At 41.8% G+C, this 24,879-nt stretch overlaps 1 protein-coding gene across 2 annotated transcripts in view; it reads right to left on the bottom strand.

The window, feature by feature from the left end:
• Positions 1 to 24,879, bottom strand: part of fam120b (family with sequence similarity 120B) — an 81,866-nt gene that overhangs the window by 12,621 nt on the left and 44,366 nt on the right. For both annotated transcript variants that reach the window (XM_043695397.1, XM_043695398.1), the window contains 3 exons: positions 12,435 to 12,641; positions 9,227 to 9,329; positions 8,792 to 8,935 (listed from right to left, as the gene is read on the bottom strand). In XM_043695397.1, coding sequence (XP_043551332.1) covers positions 8,792 to 8,935; positions 9,227 to 9,329; positions 12,435 to 12,641 — 454 coding nt within the window. The remainder of the gene's footprint in view (positions 1 to 8,791; positions 8,936 to 9,226; positions 9,330 to 12,434; positions 12,642 to 24,879) is intronic.

Below are 24,879 nucleotides of genomic sequence, written 5' to 3'. Positions count from 1 at the left end.
CTGTGCTTCATACAGGCCCATCTCGCTCTTAAATGTGGACTTTAAGATCCTCTCTAAGGCTCTCGCGTTAAGGCTGGAGACTGTGTTACCCTCTATTATTAAAGAGGATCAGATGGGCTTTATAAAGGGTCGCAGATCCTCCAATAAGGTTAGGAGGCTGCTTGACGTAATTCAAGCATGTCAACAGCAGTCAATACAGGGATTGGTGATTTATTTAGATGCAGAGAATGCATTTGACCAAGTTGAGCGGCCGTACCTTTTCTATACTTTGGAGCGGTTTGGTCTGGGTGAAGTTTTCATAAGATGGGTAAAGGTACTCTACAGTGTACCTCTCGCGGCTGTCATTACCAATGGGGTACGATCAAGCAATTTTAATATTTCTAGGGGCAGCCGGCAGGGCTGTCCCCTTTCACCATTACTTTTTACGTTGGTGATTGAACCGTTGGCAGAGGCCATTCGTGGGGACCCCAATATATCAGTTCCAGAAGTGGGGTCAAAATTACATAAGATCTCGCTGTATGCAGACGATGTTCTAATTTTCTTGACAAATCCAGCAGTTTCAGTGCCTTGCCTGATACAATGCATTCACGCGTTTGGCGCTTTTTCAGGGTATAAGATTAATTTTGCTAAATCAGAGGCTATGCCAATGGGTGGTTTTACGAAAGAGTTGGCTCTTGAGAGTGACTATAGATTCCCATTTAGGTGGTTACAGGGGGATTTTGTGTATTTGGGCATATTCATTACTCCAGTTCTGATTGGCTGTTCAAAGCCAATTTTACTCAATTATTTGAAAAAATTAAACAAGATCTCCAAAGATGGGAGGCACTTCAAGGTTGGGTCGGATAGTGCTTATTAAGATGAATATTCTCCCTCATTTGCTATACCCTATATGGATGCTCCCCCTGATTTTCAATAAACAAACACTCAGGAGACTGAATGGTTGGTTCAGCTCCTTTATCTGGCACCGTAAACGGACCCTCAGTAAATCAGCCAAATTGCAGTTGCCTCACAGATTGGGGGGAATCAACCTTCTGGACATTAAAAATTACCAATTAAGGTCGCTTTTGACCTACGTAAGAGATTGGGCTTGTGGGGACCCTCTTTCAATAGGGCTAGATATTGAAGCCTCCCAGGCAAGGTGCCCCCTTACCAGTTTGCTGTTTTTGGACAAGGTGAGGACAGTTAGGGAATATTGCCATAACCCAATAGTCATCAATACTGTTAAAGCATGGAGGGCAATTCGGAAGAGGGAAGGTAATATTGGCAAAATATCTTTGTTTACGCCTTTAGTGGGTATGCCGAGTTTTCAACCGGGTATGATAGATTCAGGATTTAAACGTTGGGCAGCTAGGGGTTTATCTTGCATGGGTGATTTATTTGAGGGAGACGTAATGATGTCCTTCGATCAGTTAGTACGGAAGTACGAGTTACCTGAGTTACCTAATAGAGACCTCTTTCGTATTTTTCAAGTTAGGGATTTTATTCAAAAAAAGACCACACTTTTGACTGATCCCGACAAATCTGACAAAGAAAGAGGGGTACTAAGGGCTAAGAGTACACTCTCTGTCAGTACTTTATATCACCAAATGGGGGATGCCACCTCAGATGAGTCTGATCGACTCTGCAAGATGTGGGAAAGAGAGCTAGGTGTTGAAGTTTCTTCAGAGGCATGGGAGGATATTTGGGAGAATGCAAGGAAGATATCAATTTGCAATAGGACCCATGCTTTACAGTTGAAGATTCTCCACAGGGTCCACTTAGCCCCAGACCGTTTGTCAAAATTTAAACCAGGGGTATCTTCAGCATGTCCCAAGTGCAAGATCTGCACGGGCACTCCTACCCAGTGTCTTTGGTCTTGTGACAGGCTTCGAACATATTAGAGCGCTGTGGCAGGTGCAATGGAGAGGACTTTAGGTGTAGGGGTGGAGAAGGACCATATTTCTCTCCTTTTGGGCCTACCCATTGTATTTCCTGCAGACGCACATAAGAAAAAACTTTTCAATATTCTTAAGTTCTGTGTAAGGAAGAATATTTTGCTAGATTGGATATCAGAAAACCCCCCAGGCCTGTCGGGTTGGCGGAAGATTGTTATGGAGCATATACCCCTGGATTTTCTCACAAATATGGTACACCACAAAACTGAGAATTTTTACAAGACATGGCAACCCTTTTTGAAATACCTGGACACAGATTTATCTGCCACACAAACAAGGGCTTTTATATTGCCGTTTTATATTGCCGTAACAATTGTGTTTTATGAGTCTAATATCCAGGGAGAAGGAACTGTGAATATATGAGTGTTTTGTTTGGCTGGGCTGAGTTATTACTATTTGTATTTGTTGTAATATTTAAAAATCTATTTTTTCTTAATAAAAATATATTATTTTAAAAATGCTATTACACACCTCAGGAGTTGAACCTAGGCCTCCTAGTCCTGAGGTAGGGACAGTAGCACTGCACCTCAAGAGCTCTCTCAGCTACATAAAAATTAAACCAAGAAATGCAGATGCTAGAGATCTGAAACAAAAACAGAAATTACTAGAGAAACTCAGCAGGGTCTGGCAGCATCCGTGGACAGAAAACAGAGTAAATGTTTCTCGTCCAGACTCCCTTCTTCAATTACAGTTATATATTGATTCTCAAAACCTATGGACATCCCCAAAGCATATCACAGCTAATTTTGTACAGGGGGCATTTTACAATTTGACTTACAGCAGCTCAAATGCTACTGACTGACGTTGCAAGAGATTTTCAGATTCTTTTGCTGGGGGGTTATAATGGCTTTTCAAAATTCAGATAAAAAGATGACTACTTAGAAATAAAGAGGAAAAAAATCTAAACTGCACATTAATAAGGAAAAGATGAATGCTTCTTAGACAAACGTTTTACTGTAATTATTTTGGAAAGCAAATAGATGATACCAGTTTTCTTGGGAATCACATTTCCAGTTTACCTTAGTAGAAAACCTCCACCCCTCCAAGGAATGATCTAAAAAGGACAATAAAAGAGCTAAAAATGTGAAATAAATCCTGAAGTCATGAAGGCAAGTAATGTGATCATTGTTGAATTAAAAACTGTCTGTGAAAATCCTGAAGAAGGGCTAATGCCCGAAACGTCGATTCTCCTGTTCCCTAGATGCTGCCTGACCTGCTGCGCTTTTCCAGCAACACATTTCCATCTCTGATCTCCAGCATCTGCAGACCTCACTTTCTCCTGTGAAAATCCATCACAAGGATGGCTAAAATCTCTAGAAATAAAGTACAGAATCAAATCAGCTTTACATATTTGCAGACCAAAGCACAGAAAATAAAGGAAAACCCTGTGCAGTTAAGGAAATGTCTGTGTGTAGATGCTAAAACTGGATGCCAAGTAGGTGCTGTGCTAAAATACAGGCGTGCTTGGTTATAATTGCCAATTACCATAATGTGAATTTACCTGCAGGAGGTTTAGCCCTTAAGTACAGAGTTGATGGGATTTTTATCAAGGAGCTCCATGCATCCACTTATTTTATGAGCTCCATGCATCCACAGAAGGGCATGGAGTGCTTGAATTACCACTCTGCCACAGACTGGCACGGGATACACAGTGTTCTTGGAAGCAGCATTGGAGGTCCTGATCGAGGGACAGCCTATGGATGTGAGGAGGCTGCCTTGCTCCCTCCTTTTCCCTTCACCTGCCGCAGTTGATGGTACTTATGCTTAATTTAGTAATTTTAATGTAATGCTATGTCTCCATTTACACTATTTGCAATCCTGCCTATTGTTATGTTATTGGCAAACACTGACATGTGGCTTTCCATCCTATCATCTGGGTTGTTAATAAATTGTAAATAGTAGAGAGTCAAATGGAGATCATTGCAGGTCACCAGTGGAAATTTTCTAATCATTATCCCTACTCATTCTCATGTCACTCAACCAATTTGTTAACAAGGTCAATAATTTGACTGTAATTACACATGTTCCATAGGAACTTCCCTTAATTTCTAAAACTTAACCCTGGTTTAAAGGAATTCATAAGGAATCTAGTTTTACCAGAATGGCAACATTGATGAGCAACTACTGCTTTGTGAGGAGACTTGAGAAGCTGGGATTGTTCTTCTTAGAGAAAAGAAAGTTAAGAGAAATATAAGAAGCTATCAGTAACCAGAAGATACAGATATCAGGTGATTGTCAAAACAATTCAAAGACTACAGCAGGAAACACAGTCAACTGTTATGATCAGGAGTGCATTGGCCACGAGGGTGGTGGAAGCAGATTCAACAGTAACTTTCCAAAGGGAATTGGATAAATATTTGAAGTGAAAACATGCCCAGGGCTTTGGGGAAAGAAAAGGTATTGAGATAGCTCTTCACAGAGCCAGTACAGCCACAAGTGGGCCAAATGGCCTTCCTCTGTGTAGAATTATAATCTGAATAATTCTTCGAATATTTTCAAAAGCTCTGTGAAACTCATCAGTGCCAGATCAACACAGTGAAATATTTGCAAAACCTAAGGAACAGAACGTGTATGATTTTGCATTATTTAGCAAAATGATGGGAATGTGGCAGGTTTGAAGTGAGTCTGTTAAAAGCATATGCAACACATTCTCTAATACAATTAGCTTGATATTTAAGATCTGGATCCCACCATCAAACTTTTCATAGAAATGGGTATTTTTAATTACTAATTCTGTGATATAGACCAATCAGTCGTAATGCCCAGAATGTTGATAGTGGGGGATTCAGTGACATTAATGCCACTGAATGTCAAGGTTCAATGTTTAGAATCTTTCTTGTTGGAGATGATCACTGCTTGATACTTGTGTAGCATGAATGTTATTTGCCACCTATCAGCTCAAGCCCTGATACTGTCCAGTACTTGCTGCCTTTTGACCTGGACTGTTACTGCTTTACATTAGGTTTAAACTTGAATTCAGTCTTTCCTGGGATCTGAAAATTGATGAACACTTCATTTCCCTTGGTCCTCCCTTCCTGTTTCTGTTTACATGCTGTGAAAGTCCCAGATCGCTGCCAACTTGCCATTCTTCCTATGTACTTGCATCGCCTGATCTCTATAAACTTGGTGCAGCCCTGAACTTTGATTTCTCAGTAACGAAAAGGAACTTGCATTTGAGGAAGTTTCCGTAGTTTGCATAGTGATGGAAGAGCTGACTGCACGACTTTATTCAATCATAAGGATGAAGAATTAACTGAACATGTAGTGCTAATATAGCCAAGAATTTGTGATGCACAATGTGGTAGTTTTCTCAGGAAAGCTTTTTTAAAAAATGTCCTCAATTGGTGCAGCATTCAGAAACACATAAAAATTAAGTATTCAAACAAAATTCCTTAGTCTCAGGCTTGAATGCAAAACTTAACTTGACGCTCCACTGCAGCCCTGAAAATGTGCTGTACACATGGAGATGTTGTGTCTCAGAAGAGAAATTAAACTGAGACTCCATCTGCCTGTGCTGTTGAATGTGAAAGATCCTATGGTACTATTTTGAAGAATTATCCCCAGTGTCAGGCCAATATTTATCACTCAATCAACATTAAAAACTAACAGATTCTAAGGTCATTGCCATGTTGCTATTTGGGATAGCAAATGGATGCTGCCTGACCTGCTGCGCTTTTCAACAACACATCTCCAGCTCTGATCTCCAGCATCTGCAGACCTCACTTTCTCCTGCTATTTGGGAAGGCATGTTTGTAAATTGGCTACTTCGCTTCCTTAATTAAACAGTGACTGCTTCAAAAAAAAACTTAGTTGGCTGTAAAGCACTTTAAGATGTTTGATGGATGTGGAAAGCTCTACTTAAATTCAACTCATTCTTTCGTTCTTTATCCATCCTCTAATGAGGGACTCATGTACGTTATGAGGTGACCTCTGGTACTTAACAGCTGGACTTTATACTGAGTTGTGTTACTGTTTGTTGGTGAGGTCTTTCAGTTTATGTGGCAGTAAGGAACCATCCTGAAAGCAGAATTTACAAATGGTAAAGAGCTCACCAAACATGTGACAACCATTGAGGAATCTGACTCTGTTCCAACACTGGCAAATCTTCAAGATTCTGTGTTCTCTACTTTTTGTCATTTACATAAATGCTTTGGATGCGAGCCTAAGAGGTACAGTTCGTAAGTTTGCAGATGACACCAAAATTGGAGGTGTGATGGACAGCGAAGAGGGTTACCTCAGATTACAACAGGATCTTGATCAGATGGGCCAATGGCAGATGGAGTTTAATTCAGATAAATGTGAGGTGCTGCATTTTGGGAAAGCAAATCTTAGTAGGACTTATACACTTAATGGTAAGGTCCATGGGAGTGTTGCTGAACAATGAGACCTTGGAGTGCAAGTTCATAGCTCCTTGAAAGTGAAGTCGCAGGTAGATAGGATAGTGAAGAAGGTGTTTGGTATGCTTTCTTTTATTGGTCAGAGTACTGAGTGCAGGAGTTGGGAAGTCATGTTGCGGCTGTACAGATCATTGTTTAGGCCACTGTTGGAATATTGTGTGCAATTCTAGTCTCCTTCCTATCGGAAAGATGTTGTGAAACTAGAAAGGGTTCAGAAAAGATTTACAAGGATGTTACCAGGGTTGGAGAGGCAGAACAGGCTGGGGCTGTTTTCCCTGGAGCATCAGAGGCTGATGGGTGACCTTACAGTGGTTTATAAAATCATGAGGGGCATGAATTGGGTAAATAGAAAAGGTCATTTCCCTGGGATGGGGGAGTCCAGAACTAGACGTCATAGGTTTAGGGTGAGAGGGGAAAGATATAAAAGAGACCTGAGGGGCAATTGTTTCATGCAGAGGGTGGTACATGTATGGAATGATCTGCCAGAGGAAGTGGTGGAGGCTGGTACAATTGCAACATTTAAAAGGCATCTGAATGGGTATATGAATAGGAAGGGTTTGGAGAGATATGGACTGGGTACTGGCAGGTGGTACTAGATTGGTTTGGGATATCTGATCGGTGTGGATGGGGGTGGACCGATGGGTTGTTTCCATGCTGCACATCTCTATGACTCTATAATCCTTCTCAACCACTTAGTGGTTGAAATATTGCACTATCTTCCTGCTAGAGGCAGTATGGTTCCAGAAAATTTCAAGGAGCTACTGATACGGTGTTTGCAGTTGGACAGCTCCAGGAGAGATGTCAAGAACAGAAAGTGAACCTCTACACTATGTTTACTGACCTGACCAAGGCTTTTGACACAGTCAGTGGTAAGTAATGGTGAATTTGTCTCGTCTGCGAAATTTAGGACAATACATTGACAATTCCAATGACAGCCTGCTTGTGCATGTTCCAGATGATGGGGAGTCTTCTGACCCATTCCAAGTCACGAGTGGAGTTAAACAGGGCTGTGTGCAAACACCAACCCTCTTCAACACGTTTTTCTGCTCCATGCTCTCTGATGCCTTCCACTGTGGCGATCCTGACATCAAGATCAGATATAACATGAACAGGAAGCTGTCCAATCTGAAACAACTCCAGGCAAAACCCAGCTTCTCAAAGGACTACTTCAGGAATTCTGTTTGCTGATGACTGTGCACTAGTTGAACAAAAATCTTTGGCCTTACGGTACACATAAAGAAAACTGGAGTAGTGCATCAGTCTGCTCCAGGAAAGCTCTATCTTATGCCTCTTTCAGTTCACAAACAGAACTTGTCACAGGTCGAAACGTTCACTTATTTCAGCAGTACACTGTCTCAAGACTCCACACTGATGATGAGACACATGAAAGAATTGCCAAAACAAGTGCAGCCTTCTGCAGATTTTGAGCATCAGTCTGGGAATGAAGAGGAGTAAGTCGGCATATCAAACTGAAAATCTATAGAACAGACGTCCTACCCACTCTGTTCCATGAATTGGACTCGGTACCATGATCTTACCAAGACCCTCAACCACTTCCATCTGAGTTGTCTTCAGAAGCTTCTGAAGGTTAGATGGCAGAACAAAATATCAGAGCATGAGGTGCTCTGCTGGGCTGGCATGCCAAGCATCCACACGGAAAGGAGACAGCCACACTGAGCTGGATCATGTAGCTGAAGTGCCTGACACTCACAAAGTAAAGTGATTCTTCTACAGAGACATTGAGTTTTGGGCAAACCCTCATGACAGTCAAAGGAGGCACAAATGAGTTCTGATAAAGACCTCTATTCCTGGGAGAAGCTCCATCTGGATTGTTGTACCGGACATAGGCAAATAAAAATGGTGCAGCCGCCTTCGAATGCAAACCCACATCAGAGACAGAGAAAAACACAAGGAGAGGAAATTCTGAGTCAGCAGCTCATCCAAAGCTCTGTGGAGTGTGGTATCCTGTCGTATTTGCAGCAGAACATTCTGACTGCAGTTCCACCTCAGTCACCTACAGACCTGCCAGAATTCTGCCATTTTCCCCAGGTGATGAACATGTTCATTTTCATCTCGAAAGAGCAAGAGCATAATCTCTAAGGTGGGCATAACCATTAAATCCAATGCTCTTTGTAGCATGGATTGCTACACAAGTGAGAACAGGTATCCTAGATGGTTTTACCTTTCTCCCCGTCTTGGTGACACTGAGGTCAGCTGCAGACTTCAGCCATCTACGGATTACGTAATTCAACGGTAACCAAGGTCAGATGTGGGAACATAGTGACAATGCATATAGAATAGTAAACCAATACCTTATTCTCCATTAGGAAGATAGTTAATTCTTTTGTTGTACCCATGACCTTCACCACTGAGAATGTCAGTAGATATTTTTGGGGTTACTTCTAAATTAAGCATTAAAACATAACAGATAATGATGATAGAAGTGACTTTTAGGCATACCTGTTTGCGTTGGAGACTTTGAATACCTTGCCTGATAATCTGGGCGATAGGCACGGTATGGACAATAAGCAGGCAGCTGCTGTTCCTGCTGTGCCACGTGATATCGACCTCCTCCACTGTAAGTACCGGGCCTTTCCCAATTTTCTATCGATACAGGACACATGACAGATCCATTTTAATCAATAGATTGGTCAAAAGCAAATATTATAAATAATGAGTGAGTTTTACTGGACTGCCTCTCTCATACAGCTCAGAACAAAGAGAAGCGCACAATTTTCCAAGAAGTCTCCCTTTTTCTGCTGATTTTTCCTCTTTCTCACTTATGGACACCGTCAAAGGCCATTTTTAATCAAATATTTCATCCCATTTCAGCGGTGTCTACAATTCAGAAAAGGTATTGAACGATGAATAGTGAATGAAGCCCTGGCCACTGACCTGTTGTGTGCAGCCGGGGCCGGCTCTGTATGTCCCTGTTCTTTTTCACACAAATACTGTTAATGAGGGACTTCAGCTTCTGGAATTCCTGCAGCAGAATATCCTACAAAAGAGAACCAAAATGATCAGCAATCTGACAAAAAAGATATCACATGACTTCAGACATTTTGTGGGAGTCATTACTGGAACAAAAACTTGCAATGTACAGCGCCACTCTATCTGACTGTTTTCCCTCCTCGTTTCCAAGTGCTGGGTCATGCAATTGCATTGGATTGGGCCATGCTAATGGCCAAGGGACTGCAATGGTTTGATATTGACTTCTGAAGGACAGCTGACCAGCAAGCTCTCAGCCACATTGGAAGGATTTACATACTTACAATCAACTTGTTTGGCTACATTACGAATACACATTCCATGGCCAACAAGTCCTGAAATGGAACTCTAACTATAGCTTCTGGCCCAGAAGTTAGGAACTCTACCGCTGTATCACTAGACCTCCATCTACCACCTTCAACGCAGTAAACTGTCACATGGGACTTCACAGGAACACAATCAAACAAAATTTAACTCCAAAGAACATCAGAGGGATGGTCAAAGAGGTAGATTTGAAAGATTGTTTAAGTGGGGGGAATAAGAGAGAGAGGTAGAGATAGAGAGGTGGAGAGGCTTTTTCATTCATTTTCATTCATGGGATGAGGGCATCATTGGCTAGGCAGCATTTATTGCCCATTCCTAATTGCCCAACAGCAGTTAAGAATCAGTTAGAGGTCTGGAGTCACATGTAGGCCCAGACCAGATAAGGATGGCAGTTTCATTCCCTAAATTACATTAATAAACCAGGTGGGCTTTTCTGACAATTGACAATGGATCATCATTAGACTCTTAATTCCAGACTTTAAAAAAAAATTGGATTCAAATTCTACCATCTGCCATGGCAAGATTTGAACCTGGATCCCCAAGACTTGTCTGGGTCTCTGGATTAATGGACCAACAATAATACCACTAGGCCATTGCCTCCCTACGATGATTTCAAAAAGGAATTCTGGAGCTTGAGGTTTGGCAGCTGAAGGCATGCCTGACAAAAATCAAAATTATGGTTGATAAAGTGCGGCGCTAGGAAAAGCACAGGAGGTCAGGCAGCATCTGAGAAGCAAGAGAGTTGACGTTTTGGGTGTACTCCTAACAAGGGTTAAGTCCTGAAATGTTAACTCGCTTGCTCCTCAGATACTGCCTGACCTGCAGTGCTTTTTTCCAATGCCACACTTTATTGACTCTGACTCATCCAGTATCTGCAGTCCTCACTATTTCCTAGGTGCTGCAAACAATCAAAATTATGAAAATCAGGGATGCTCAGAAGACCAAAACTGAAGAAATGCTTAGGTCTGAGAGACCAAGGAGAAGGATGGAGTCAGTGACAAGGAAACTTGATACAGAGACTGCTTTGACTCTTCCTATTACTGGGTTGAAGAAAGTATCAGGTCACCCTCCACAGAAATTGAACAAATGGTGTGGAAGATTCAGTGAAGATGGTGGCAAGGTAGAGATAGTTATTGTCAATATACATGCCCAATAATACACTGCACTTTCAGATGTTGTTGCCTGTAGGTGAGAAATAGGAGGGGACCAAGGATTGATGCTTGGGCAACGCAGAACTAACGGTATGAGAATGAGAAGAGAAGACGTTGAGACTGATTCGCTGGCTATGACTGGATAAGACACAACAATTTCAGCTTAGATGAATGCCATTGGATAAGTGGCATAGGATGTAATTTGAGTCTTTGGTCAGGGCTATTTCAGTACTGTGGCATGGCAGCAATCTAATTAGAGGGAGCTCATGCATAGGTGAGCCAAGATTGAGGTTTGGCAGCTGAAGGCATACCTGACAAAAATCAAAATTATGGTTGATAAAGTGGCAATAAAATATTCAAAGACTTTGATGAAGAAATTGAAATTGAAGATAAATCAATACTTTGCAAGGACCTAAGAGGTCAAGGATACTTTTAGGAAAAAAAATGGATGATGTTGGCAGAATTGAAAGAGGAAGGAAACAATCAGGAAGTACAGTTCAGTTCGCTGGATATCAGGAACAAGAAAGAAACAAGTGGATCTCAGGGACAGGCTGAGCTCAGAATGGAAATAAGAGGACAGAGGAGAGAACGTGAAGGAAAATGCAGCTTCAAGGCCAGGGAAAGGGAGAGAATGGTATAAGCAGCTAATAATCTCAATTTTGCTGATAAATATTTCCATGAGCACCATGGAGATGAGGCTGGAAGAGACAAAGGTGAGAGGTTTAAAATGACCTTAAGTGAAGTTAGAGTTTCCTCTAACAGAGGTCACATAGACCTGCTTTCACTCTATGTGATTCTGGTAATGATCAACTAAACAAACTAATTCATAAATGTTCAAATCTGTGTCCCTGGCACTCAAGGGAGCGAGATTAGGTAAAGGAGAACAGGGACAAAGACCAGGGCGAGAATGTATATGGTCAATTAAGATAAAAGTATATGTGTGACACAGCAAGGTCAGTAGCTGATGAAGTATTGCAATGACTGGAGGCTAGTCACTTGTGAGTTAACTATCAGGAAGAAGCATAATATCTAACGTACATCCCCACACATTCACCCCCCCCCACCCCCACACAGACAACACCCCCCCAACCTAACCAAAGGCTCAAGGAAAAGTCTTCTGACTGCGATCCAGTAACAACATGAATGTCGGCTGACAGGAAGTGATGCCATGTCTGATCAAATAGCTTAATGGTCAATACTGTTGGAACTGCTACAAGAAAAATGAGTGCTTTGGTGAGGGGGCATTTTTGGAATCTGCTTGTAGTGTCTTCAGCTAATGAGGGTAAGATGGCACACTGCCGTGAAAACTCTTGATATTAGTTAAACTGACCACTGATAGGATTTTTGGAACAAAAAGAAGACAATGTGTTCACAAGTGAAGTGAACATGCTCCTCAATTCCTATCCAACAACTTTACATTTGATGTATACAACGAGTAAAACATCTATTTCCTGGCATATGTGGATAGAAGCTGGCCTTACTTGTACCATCAAGATTAATCATTAAGTTCACCTTCTTTGTAATAACTGGTTTTGCCTGTGCATTACCAGATGGTATTTGCTTTGGCAAACAACCTACTGTAAACCACCATCATTAGTTGAGAATCACCTCAAGCATACACAGTCCATCTGTATACCCACATTCCTTTCTAGAAGGTCCTCTGCTTTACATCCACTGTGCGACTGCAGGTACTTTGTGTGGAAAAGTTTTCCGTCAAACACCTCCCACGGCATCAGGTCGCCCATTTGAAATGGAAAGCCACAAGCACTATTAACTGAAACAAGTATGGACAGGCCTCGAACAAAGAGGAAGGCCAGGTGCACAGCCCGAGAGTCAACACGGGGCACCTGAAAAAGAAAGTCAAAGATTAATGACCAGACAATGACAGCAAATAATTCACTTGCTGGACTTGCTGTGCGAAACACAGGCTGTCAGCAAGGAGTCCATCTGGTAGCATCTACATGAACTGAACGGTTAAAGTAGGTTTGAGCTGCACAGTCAGAAAGGTGCACAAAACAATTTGCAAACACATTTAGTCTCTAGGTGAGATAAAGTCAAGGACTAAGCTTCACATGTTGCAGTATTTTACATCTATTGCTGATTTAAGTACGGTTATGGAGTCTGGTGTTTACACCTATAATTGTTACTTAACGCAACAGGACAAGATGAACAGTCTTTTTAGTTGGTTTTGAAAGAAACAGAATTATGGGATAACTGTACATACTACTGGTTAAACAGAAATGCTTGATGCAGACACAGATCTCAGTCATTTGCTTAACTTGTCTGAGTAAGCATTAGGAATTATGGATTCTTCAGTTAGGTGGAGAAAGTAAGGACTGCAGATGCTGGGATCAGAGTCATTTGGTGAACATATCGTCAAACCCTAACCACCCGACGACTGGAGGAAGAATGCTTCATCTTCCACCTTGGGACCGTGCAACCACACAGGACTAATGTGGATTTCACCACTTTCCTCATTTCCCCTCCACCCACATTATCCCAGTCCCACGCCTCCAACTCAGTACCGCCCTCTTGACCTGTCCATCGTCTTTCCCATCTACCTAATCCACCCTCCTCTCCAGCCTATCACCTTCTCCCTGACCTTCATCTACCTATTGCGTTCTCAGCTACCTTCCCCCAGGCCTATCCTCCTCCCATTTATCTCTCATTCCACGGCCCACAAGCCTCATTCCTGATGAAGGGCTTCTGCCCGAAAATCAATTCTCCTGCTCCTCAGATGCTGCCTGACCGGCTGTACTTTTCCAGTACCACACTCTTGCCTTCTCCAGTTAGAAGCAAATATAATTAATTTTATTAATCAACTTTTGATTTATAGTTATATCTGACAAGTCAGGAATCTAATATGCATTTCTAGTCGACCTGAGAAGCTGTTATCACTGCCTACATCAGAGGCAAGTTTGACAAGGTAAGGATGACAGATATAATACCTTAAAGAACATGCATTTTTATGACAATTGGATATTTTCAAGGCTATTTTAAATGATATCAGTTTCACCTTCCAATATTTTTCTTTAAAATTATTTCCAATTCAAAATACCATGGGATTTGAACTCACACCCCCTGGATTACTAGTCCTGCTCCCTGGATTACTAGACTCGGACTCCAGATTATTATTCTGCTCCCTGGTTTACTAGGTACTGCAGATGCTGGAGATTCGAGTCAAGATTAGAGTGGTGCTGGAAACGCACAACAGGTCAGGCAGCATCCAAGGAGCAGGAAAAATCTACGTTTCGGGCAAAAGCCCTTCATCTAATCTTGTCCCTCGCTCCCCAGATTACTACTCTGCTCCCTGGATTACTAGTCCTGCTCTTCAGAGTACTAGCCCTACTCCCACGATTACAATCACTGTTCCTTGAATTACAATTCCTACTCCCAGTATCACCAGCCATAATAGGATCAGTTTAGCTAGTCGGTTGGATGACTGGTGTAAGAAGCAGAATGATGTCAATAGCATGGGTTTAATTCCCACCCCAGCTGAAGTTACCATGAAGGGATCTTCTTCTCAACCTGTCCCCTTGCCTGAGATGTAGTGACCATCAGGTTTAACCACCACCAATTGTTTCTCTCTCATGAGGGAGTAGGCCTGTGGTCCAGTAAGACTATGGTGACTTTACCTATTACAAGCCCTTCTCCCTGAATTACTAGCCCTGCATGAAGGACCACTAGCTCTTCTCCTTGGATTAATAGCTTAGAAACATAACATGCTGAACACAGCTCGATGGTGCAAATGTGTTTTTCCTCCTCTTCTCTCCTAAGATGCTGGGTTCTGGGTAGATTGGGTACAGTGACCATGAATCACATGCAGGCAAAATACCCTGCAACAATACTTAATGTCGCACTGGTGATTCCTATGATTTCAGTTTGGAGAGTATCAATCAAGCAGGTTGTCCTTCCCCAGTCTGGCCTATATTTGACATAGCAGGGTTCAATGTGGCTCAGTAGGTAGCTTTCTCAATCACGCCTGAACTGGACGTCATGCTTCCCTCCAGAAACCATATGTACTGAGAGACTGCTGCACCAGAAGTGGCATCTTTTGAAGGAATGTTAAATCAACTTGCTCACCTGCCCTCTCAGGTCAATATGAAATATGTCTTGGCACTCGCTTGAAAAAGAAGTATCAGGGAAACATACCCCATGTCCTTGGGCAACACTGATTGTTCAATCAAAATCACCAAGACTGAATTTGTGGTCATTACCAAATAGCCATGTGGAAACTGACTGCTGTGTTTCCTATGTCATCACAGTGACTACACTTCAAAATATTTATTTCCCTATAAAGTGCTTCCAGGCATTTTGAGGTCTTGAAAGGCACTATGCAAATGCAAGTCTTTTCCTCCTCGTTAACCTCAATAGCATAGTATAGACAGAAGCCACACAGGCATATAAATCCCCACAATTTGAATCTATGAATACTTAATGCAATCTGCACGCAGAATTACCGCTTCACTTTGAACAATCCTACCTCAGGGCTTTTTGTGGGGTAATTATATTTTGAAAATTGAAGCAACGAAAGGCCAAAGAAATAAAAGGGCATGCAGCAGTTGTTCTCACTTGAAGTAAATGGAAGGATTAACTTATCATTACTATGGTTGGCAAATAAACGAGGAGAGTGTGCATTCATTCATCAGGACAGACAAGGGACTTTTTTAAAAAATCAGCTCAAAGGTTCGTAGGTGCATACTGCAAATCAATGTGTCTGAGAAATTAGTTTTTTGGAGAAACCTGTGGCCAAACCCCATGCTCAGGATTTCTACATGGCTCCAGTGATGTTCACAACCTGAGTGTGTTCTTCTCTTCCAGCCGAGAAAGTGAGTGCAGCAGAGAGAGAAATAAGGGAACAAAAGAAGAAAGCCAGAGTCTTGGTGAACTGAGCAGTTCCCGCACATGGGCAGAGAAAGCGGCTGATCTGCAGAAGACTAAAGACAATAGTCCGAATGCAAGGCATCTAACATTACATTAAGATGAAGGGATTCCGTCTGCTGGGTTATAGATAACAGACAGTAGGGCTTTGTGAACTACAACCGACAGCAGTTAAGACAATACCAGTGTCCCAGCAAATTTGCTACAAATCCCACTGCCAGTTTCCAAGTGTGCACTGTATTTCAATTAAGCTCCTCATTGACCTTTACACTATGGGATTCAGATAGGTATGGGAAAAATCTGTGCCTTATAATCAGCATGATGTCGGCAAAACTCAAGTGAAATAACTAACTACATGCGTAGTGTCCCAAGCTTAATTTTTAAGTTTGCTTTTATTTTCAATTTTCTCTCCCCCTCCAGGCATCATTCATTCTTCATCCATTGATCCAGACAAGAGATGGCATTCTGGCCAGCTATTCGCCAAAGTGGGGCTTCATAGCTTAGCCCAAAATCTCATCACCTGTTCATTTGTCTGCATTTTCCACTGAATACTTCCGGGAAAAGGCATCCCTAGATAGAAATTTCCTTTTCTCAAACTGGGTGCACTGAGCCTAATGACATTGCCTCATGCTGTGCCACAAAGTTAGCTGATTCAACATAGATCCAGGGATCAAAACCTGGGGCTTCCTGGTGTGTGGGAATTCATTGATAAAATGGATCGTGCCTTCACCAACTGCAGGGAGCCAGTATATGTCCAACACAAACTCACTAAAGGAGTCAACCTACATATCAACAGGATGTATACATGCAGTTTGAGAGCAATTTGCTGAAAATTTCTAAACTAAAGAATAAATGTAGTCTTCTACATTTAATCACAACTTTTACTAATTTTAAATATAGAATTGTTCCACACTAAACTTCAGCCACTTAACTTTGCTTCGCAGCAGTTAGCACAGTGAAGTACACGTGTCAGATTTCAACTCATTCTCAATTTACCATCTAATCCCAGAAGCCAGTGTCTAACATGCTGGTCACTGGATTCCTTTACACACAGATTTCATTCTTATAAAAAAAATCATTCGTATTTTCTTTGAAGGGCTTAAGGCTTCCATTTTCAACCTAGATTTCCTCCTCAATTTTAAGTGTGTTCACAAATGCTCCTGTTACAATGGATGCCACACAAATGGTCGTAAGTTGTTAGAAGTGCTTTACAGAAGTTTAACATGTACAGATGGAGTGGGAGACGGATCAAGCAACATCATGAAGCAGAACAGCAAAGCTCAAAACTATTTCTGCTCCTGACCTCCAGATGCATCCCTGCCTTGAAAGGGATGTGAGGTATTTGTTACTCTATAAACACAAAAAATGAGAAGGGTTTGATGGCTCCTCTTGTTACAGAATGATACTCTGTGCATTGTGGGAGGAGCTGGACAAGTATATCACACCACTGACACTGAATGACTTGGAGCTTTTATTTCAGAGTCTGGCACTAGGAATTGCAACACTTTATATGGCTACCCTGGAATAATAGCATGGAACCTGGGAATAAAACCACAGAATCTGGCACTTAATGATGTGGACTAGAGGATTTTGTTGGGGCATAAGTGTTGGGTACTGCTGAAGGGGACAGTCTGTCAGAGGAAAATAGAAGTGTCAGTCAGATCTTGGGCACTGAGAATGATTCTTATGTTAAGTGGGGTTTGTCAATATTTAAAAGAATAATTGTTATTAGTCAAGGGCACAGACAGGAGACACTGTGGCCGTGAACATGAATCTAGGATGGTATGCTGCCTTCCTGTTGTCAGGATTGAGGACATTGTTGTATAGATTGATAGGAATGATATAGTTGGGAAAACGGCTAAGGCTTTGCAGAGTGCATATAATTGAGAGGTTTGAAAAATCAGGCGCGGCATGGATATGGTGAATAGCCAAGGTCGTTTTCCTAGGGGGAGTCCAAAACTAGAGGGCATAGGTTTAAGGTGAGAGGGGAAAGATTTAAAAGGTCCTGAGGGGCAACACAGGGTGGTGCATGTATGGAATGAGCTGCCAGAGAAAGTGGTGAATGCAGGTACAATTACAATATTTAAAAGGCATCTGGATGGGTATATGATTCAGAAGAGCTTAGAGGGACAAGGGCCAAATGCTGGCAAATGAGACTAGGTCAGGCTGGGATGTCTGGTTGGCGCTGACGAGTTGGACCGAAGGGTCTGCTTCCTTAATGTATGATTCCAAGACTCTAAGAGGTTATGTGGAAGGCTAAAAAGCAAAACCTCAGAGGTAGTAATCTCTGGTTTATTCCATGTGCCACATTCTAATGAGATTAGGAATAAAAAGAAAGGGCAGATAAATCAGTAGTGAAAGAGATGGTGCAATGTGCAAAGATCTAGATTTTTTGATCATTGGGATCTCTTCTGGGGCAGAAGAGACCTGTTCAAAAAGGATGGATTTCACCTGAACTGGAAAGGGACCAATATCCTGGCAAGAAGATTTGCTAGTTCTATTTCAGGAGCCTTTAAACTAGTAGACGGGGGTGTGGGGGTGTCTGAGTGACAGTAAAAATAGAAAGACAGATAAAGATGGTTAAGAATCAGTAAAGAGCAATTTAATTAGAAAAGCAGACATGAGCTGGTTAGTCAGAGAACAAGGTAACTCTGAAGAATTAAACTTCATTTATTTCAATGCAAGAGGTCTTGCAGAGAAGAGTGATGAACTGAAGAGCATGTAGGGGAACATGGGACTGGGATGTCTGCCTTGCTCTCTGCCTTTATTCCTGATGAAGGGCTTTTGCCCGAAACGTCGATTTTGTTGCTCCTTGGATGCTGCCTGAACTGCTGTGCTCTTCCAGCACCACTAATCCAAAATCTGGTTTCCAGCATCTGCAGTCATTGTTTTTACCTGTCTTAGCTATTACAGAAACTTGGCTGGGGGAAGGACAGGGACTGGCACTTCATGTTCTGGGTTTTCAATGCTATAGGAAGAATAGAAAGGAAGGCAAGAGAGGAGGGGGAATGGCATTTTTGTTACGAAAAACATTACTACTGTAAATAGGAAGGATATTTCTGAGCAATCATCCAGTGAAACTATATGGATAGAAATTAGAAATAACAAAGGGATGATCGCCTCGATGGGGCTGTATTATAGGCCCCCCGACTAGTCAGAGGAAAATTGAGGACCAAATATGCAGAGTTCTCAGATACATGTAAAAATAATAGGATTGTAATAGTAGGGGGTGTTAATTTTCCAAACATTGACTTGGATTGCCATAGTGCTAACGGTTTGGATGGAGAGAAATTTATTAAATGTGTTAAAGAAATTTTTTTTTATCAAAACGTAAATATGCTTACTAGAGGAGGAGCAAAACTTGACCTTCGCTTGAGAAATAAGGCAAGTGACTGAAGTGTTAGCAGGGGAACACTTTGGGAATAGTGATCATAATTCTATTAGCTTTAAAATAGTTTTGTGTAAGAATAAACCTTCCATAAAAGTTAAAGTTCTTAATTGGAGTAAGGCAAATTTTAATGATATGAGACAGGAACTTTCAAAGTAGATTGGAGTAGACTGTTCTCAGGTAAAAGGACAACTGACAAGTGGGAAGCTTTCAAAAGTGTGATAATGAGAGTTCAGAGGCAGCATGTCCCTGTTAGAGTGAAGAGTAAGGCTGGTACAAGTAGGGAACAATGGATGAATAAAGATATTGAAGTTCTAGTCAAGAGAATGAAAGATTTGTTTTTAGATATAGACAATTGGGATCAAATGAATCTCTTGAAGAATATAAAGAATGTCGGGGCATTCTTAAGAGGGAAATCAGAAGGGCAAAGCAGGGATATAAGATAGCCTTGGCAAATAAAGTTAAAGATAATCCAAAGAGATTTTACAAGGACAATAAGAGCAAAAGAGCAATTAGAGAGAGAAAAGCCCCCCATAAAGATCAATGAGATTGTCCATGTGTTGAACCTGAGGAGATGGGAGAGATATTAAATGAATATTTTGTGTCAGTTTTTACTGTGGAGAAAGAAATGGATGCTAGAGAACTCAGGGAAATAAATGTGGTTTCAAAAACAGTTCACATTACAGAAGAGGAAATGTTAGAAAACATAAAGGTTAATAAATCTCTTGGATTTGATCAATTGTATCCCAGGATGTTGTGGGAAGTTAGGGAAGAAATTGTGGGACTCCTAGCAAAACTATTTGCGTTATCTATAACCGTGGGTGAGGAGCCAGAGGACTGGAGGGTGACCAACGTTGTGCCTTTATTTAAGAAAGGCTATAAGGAGAAACCTGTGAACTTCAGACCCGTCAGCCTGACATCAATGGTGGATGGATTGTTGGAGGTGATTCTGAAAGATAGGATTTACATGCATTTGGAAAGGCAAGGATTGATTAGGGATAGTTAGCATGGTTTTGTGGGAAGGAAAATCATGTTTCACAACTTGACTGAATTTTTTAAGGACGTAATCTAAAGGATTGATGAGGACGTTTTTTGCATGGACTTTAGTAAAGGTTTTGGTAAGGTTCTACACGGTAGACTAATTACTAAAGGTAGATCACTCGGGATTCATGGTGAGCTTGCCAACTGGATATAAAATTGGCTTGACAGTAGAAGACGGAGGGTAGTGGTGGAGTGTTGTTTTCAAACTGGAGTTCTGTGACCAGCAATGCTCCACAGGGATCTCCCACTTTTGCTCGTCATTTATATAAACGATTTAGATGAGAATTTAGGAGGCATGGTAAGTACTTGTGTGGATGATATCAAAATTGGTGGTACTGTACACTAGACAGTGAAATAAGGTTATCTAAGATTACAAAGATATCTGAGTCAATTGTGTTAGTTGGCTGAGGAGTGGCGGATGGCGTTTAATTTGGGTAAAGGCGAGTTATTGCACTTTGGTAAAACAAACAAAGACAGGACTTCTACGATTAACGGAAGGGCTATTAGTCGGGTCTATTCCTCGAAGCTACCCAGTGTCCTGCTATTGATTAAAAAGAACAACAAAAGAGAAGTACAGCACAGGAACAGGCCCTTCGGCCCTCCAAGCCTATACCGATTACCATGTCCTAACTAAACTAAAAAAAAACAAACCTTCTGCTCTTACTCAGTCCATATCCCTTTCTTCCATTCTTATTCATATAACCATCCAGTTCCCTCTTAAATGTCGCCAACATGCCTGCTTCCACCACCACTTCCGGCAGTGCATTCCACACTCTGCGTGAAAACCTTCTCTTGCACATCTCCCTTAAATTTTTCCCCCTCTCACTTTGAATCTGTCCCCTCTTGTAATTGAAACTTCAACCCTAGGAAAAACCCTCTGGCTATCCACCCTACCTATGCCTCTCATAATTTTGTAGACCTCTATCAGGTCTCCTCTCACCGCTGTCTTTCCAGTGAAAACAATCCTAGTCTTTTTAACCATTCCTCATAGCCAATGCCTTCAAGACTAGGCAACATCCTGGTGAACTTTCTCTGCACTCTATCCAAAGTTTCCATATCCTTTTTGTAGTGTGGTGACCAAAACTGTGCACAATATTCCAAAGGCAGCCTAACAAGGGTTTTATATGGCTGCAACATGGTTTGCCAACTCTTGTACTTCATGCCCCGGCCAATAATGGTAAACATACCATATGTCTTCTTAATCACCTTGGCCACCTGTTTAGCCACTTTTAGGGACCTGTGGACCTGCACACCCAGATCCATCTGTATGTTAATATTCTTAAGGATTCTGCCATTTACAGTATAATTCACACCTAAACTTAATCCTCCAAAATGCATCACCACACATTTGTCTGGATTAAACACAATCTGCCATTTCTGTACCCAAGTCGCCAATCTATCTATATCTTGTTGTATCCTTTCACAATTGTCTGCACTATCAGCAATGCACCAATCTTCATGTCATTTGCAAACTCATCTGGCTAATCAGACCATCCACATTTTCCTAAATACTCCCTCATCTTGTTTCTTGTTTCTTCTTCCAAACTGCATCACCTCACAATTATCAGGATTAAATATCATCTGCCACAGGTTTGCCCATCTGACCAACCCATCTATATCTTTCTGTAACCTAATACTATCTTCTTCACTACTAACCACTTTACCAATCTTGGTGTCATCTGCGAATTTGGTTAACATTTCCCCCCAACATTTTCATCTATATCATTTATGTATATAACAAACAATTAGGGTCCCAGTACTGATTCTTGTGGTACACCATGGACACTGGCCTCCAGTTACTCAAACAGCCTTCTACCCTTTGTGTCCTACTACTAAGTCAGTTTCTGATGCATCTCCGAGATAGTAAGAAGTGCAGATGCTGGAAAGTCAGAGTCGATAAAAAGTGGAGCTGGCAAAAGCACAGCAGGTCAAAGAGGATCAGAAGAGCAGGAGGGTCAACGTTTTGTGCAGGTCTCTTCATTAGAGTCCTGATGAATGGTCCCCCTGCCTGAAATGTTGACTCTCCTGCTCTTCTGATGTTGCTTGACATTCTGATCCATCTCGACAAGTTTCCCTCAATTCCACGTGCTTTAACCTTCTCAGTCTCCCGTGTGGGGCCTTGTCAAAGGCTTTGCAAAAATTCATATGAACTACATTGAGTGAACTTCCCTTGATCACATTTTCAAAAAATTCTAACAAATTTGTTTAGGTACATAATTCTTTGAAATTTGCATCAAAGGAAGGCAGGGTGGTTAACAAGGCATTTAACATGCTTGCCTTCATTGCTCAGACCTATGAATTTAATTCTGGGCAACTGAATGGATTTTGAGTGTGTTAAAAACATTGTGAACACAAATGGGCTGATTAGATTAGAGCTGCTTATTCACAAACCCCCCAGATTTGAAATACTGAAACAGGAAGGCAATGCTTTGATTCTGTGCTATGAGCAGGGAAACTGATCTCCAGGATGGGTGTATTAGAGATTTGGATAAACACTGTGCATGATCATTAACATGAATCTGAAAATACTGGAATTTCCGGTTATGTGCTCCCTGGAGGTGAGGCTCCCTGCTGGAGCACAAAATTTAAAAATCGCCTGCATGATTGGAGAGGATTATTACCTTTCACAACAACTCGCTTTCTGGAAAAAGTTATCTTGGCGCAAAGCGATGGTTGAAGCCAGATCTTTCCAGCTCAACTGTTAGCATACCAGGGTAGACAGTCGTACACATGGGCTGGACCAGGCCTTTCAAAAACCAGTTTAAAGCCACTCAATAAATGTTTAGTGGTAAATAGCCCAGTTTACGTTTATGTTGCAGGACTCTAAGTCACGTGTTTGATCTGTCAAATCTGCTGGCAGTAATTTTCAGCCCTGCATTCAGCAGCTTGAAGAGTTTATCTGAACAGCCTGGCAGAGGCCTGTTGTTGGTAATATTTGGAGTAAACAATAAAGTTAACATAGAAATTAGAGATAGGCAATAACTGCTAGCCTCATCAGCAACACCCACATACTCTGAATGAATAAAAATAAATAAACTTTTCTCCTGCATTATAGCAATGCAATGGGACTGTCAAGAATTATGTGGGGCTTTGGTAAAACTGACAGAGAGAAAATGTTTCCACTTGCAGGATGACTGGTAATGACAGTTTTAAGGTAACTGGCAAAAGAACAAAAGGGAATACAAGGAGAAATGGTTTTTACACGTATGTGAGGAATAAGAGAATGATCAAAGAAAGAGTAGGGCCAATCAGGGATAGCATAGGGAACTTGTGTATAGAGTCTGAGGAGGTAGGGGAAGCCCTAAATTAGTTTTTTGCTTCTGTCTTTACTAAAGAAAAGGACCTTGTAGTGAATGAGATCATTGAGGAGCAGGTAAGCATGCTGGAACGGATAGAGATAGAGGAAGGTGATGTGCTGAAACATTTGACAAATATTAAGATTGACAAGTCGCCAGGGGCAGACCAGATTTGTCCTCGGCTGCTTTGGGAAGCGAGAAATGTGATTACTTCGCCGCTTGCGAAGGTCTTTGCATCCTCGCTCTCCACCGGAGTCGTACCTGAGGACTGGAGGGAGGCAAATGTAATTCCTCTCTTCAAGAAAGGAAATAGGGAAATCCCCGGCAATTACAGACCAGTCAGTCTCACGTCTGTCGTCTGCAAGGTGTTAGAAAGGATTCTGAGGGGTAGGATTTATGACCATCTGGAAGAGCATGGCTTGATTAAATGCAGTCAGTACGGCTTTGTGAGGGGCAGGTCATGCCTCACAAATCTTATTGAGTTCTTTGAGGATGTTACTAGACACGTTGATGAGGGTAGAGCAGTGGATGTGATGTATATGGACTTCAGCAAGGCATTTGATAAGGTTCCCCACCGTAGGCTCATTCAGAAGGTCAGGAGGAATGAGATACATGGAAATTTAGCTGTCTGGATACAGAATTGGCTGGTCGACAGAAGACAGCGAGTGGTAGTGGAAGCAAAGTATTCTGCCTGGAAGTCAGTGGTGAGTGGTGTTCCACAGGGCTCTGTTCTTGGGCCTCTACTCTTTGTAATTTTTACTAATGACTTGGATGAGGAGATTGAAGGATGGGTTAGCAAGTTTGCAGACGACACAAAGGTTGGAGGTGTCATTGACAGTATAGAGGATTGTTGTAGGCTGCAGCAGGACATTGACAGGATGCAGAGATGGGCTGAGAGATGGCAGATGGAGTTCAATCTGGATAAATGCGAAGTGATGCATTTTGGAAGGTCGAACTTGAAAGTTGAGTACAGGATTAAAGACAGGATTCTTGGCAGTGTGGAGGAACAGTGGGATCTTGGTGTGCAGGTACATAGATCCCTTAAAATTGCCACCCAAGTGGACAGGGTTGTTAAGAAAGCATATGGTGTTTTGGCTTTCATTAAGAGGGGGATTGATTTTAAGAGCTGTGAGATCTTGTTGCAGCTCTATAAAACTTTGGTTAGACCACACTTGGAATACTGTGTCCAGTTCTGGTCGCCCTATTATAGGAAAGATGTGGATGCTTTGGAGAGGGTTCAGAGGAGGTTGATCAGGATGCCTGGACTGGAGGTCTTATCTTACGAAGAGAGATTGACTTAGCTCTGACTTTTTTCATTGGAAAAAAGATGGAAGAGCGGGGACCTGATTGAGGTGTACAAGATAATGAGATGATTTGGAGATGCAGTGTTGGACTGGGATGTACAAAGTTAAAAATCACACAACACCAGGTTATAGTCCAACAGGTTTAATTGGAAGCACACTAGCTTTCGGAGCGACG

The sequence above is a fragment of the Chiloscyllium plagiosum genome, chromosome 9 (genome assembly GCF_004010195.1).
Source record: "Chiloscyllium plagiosum isolate BGI_BamShark_2017 chromosome 9, ASM401019v2, whole genome shotgun sequence".
In the NCBI taxonomy this organism is placed as follows: Eukaryota; Metazoa; Chordata; class Chondrichthyes; order Orectolobiformes; family Hemiscylliidae; genus Chiloscyllium; species Chiloscyllium plagiosum.
The sequence above is the reverse complement of the archived record's forward strand: the minus strand, read 5'-3'. Positions and strand labels throughout refer to the sequence as shown.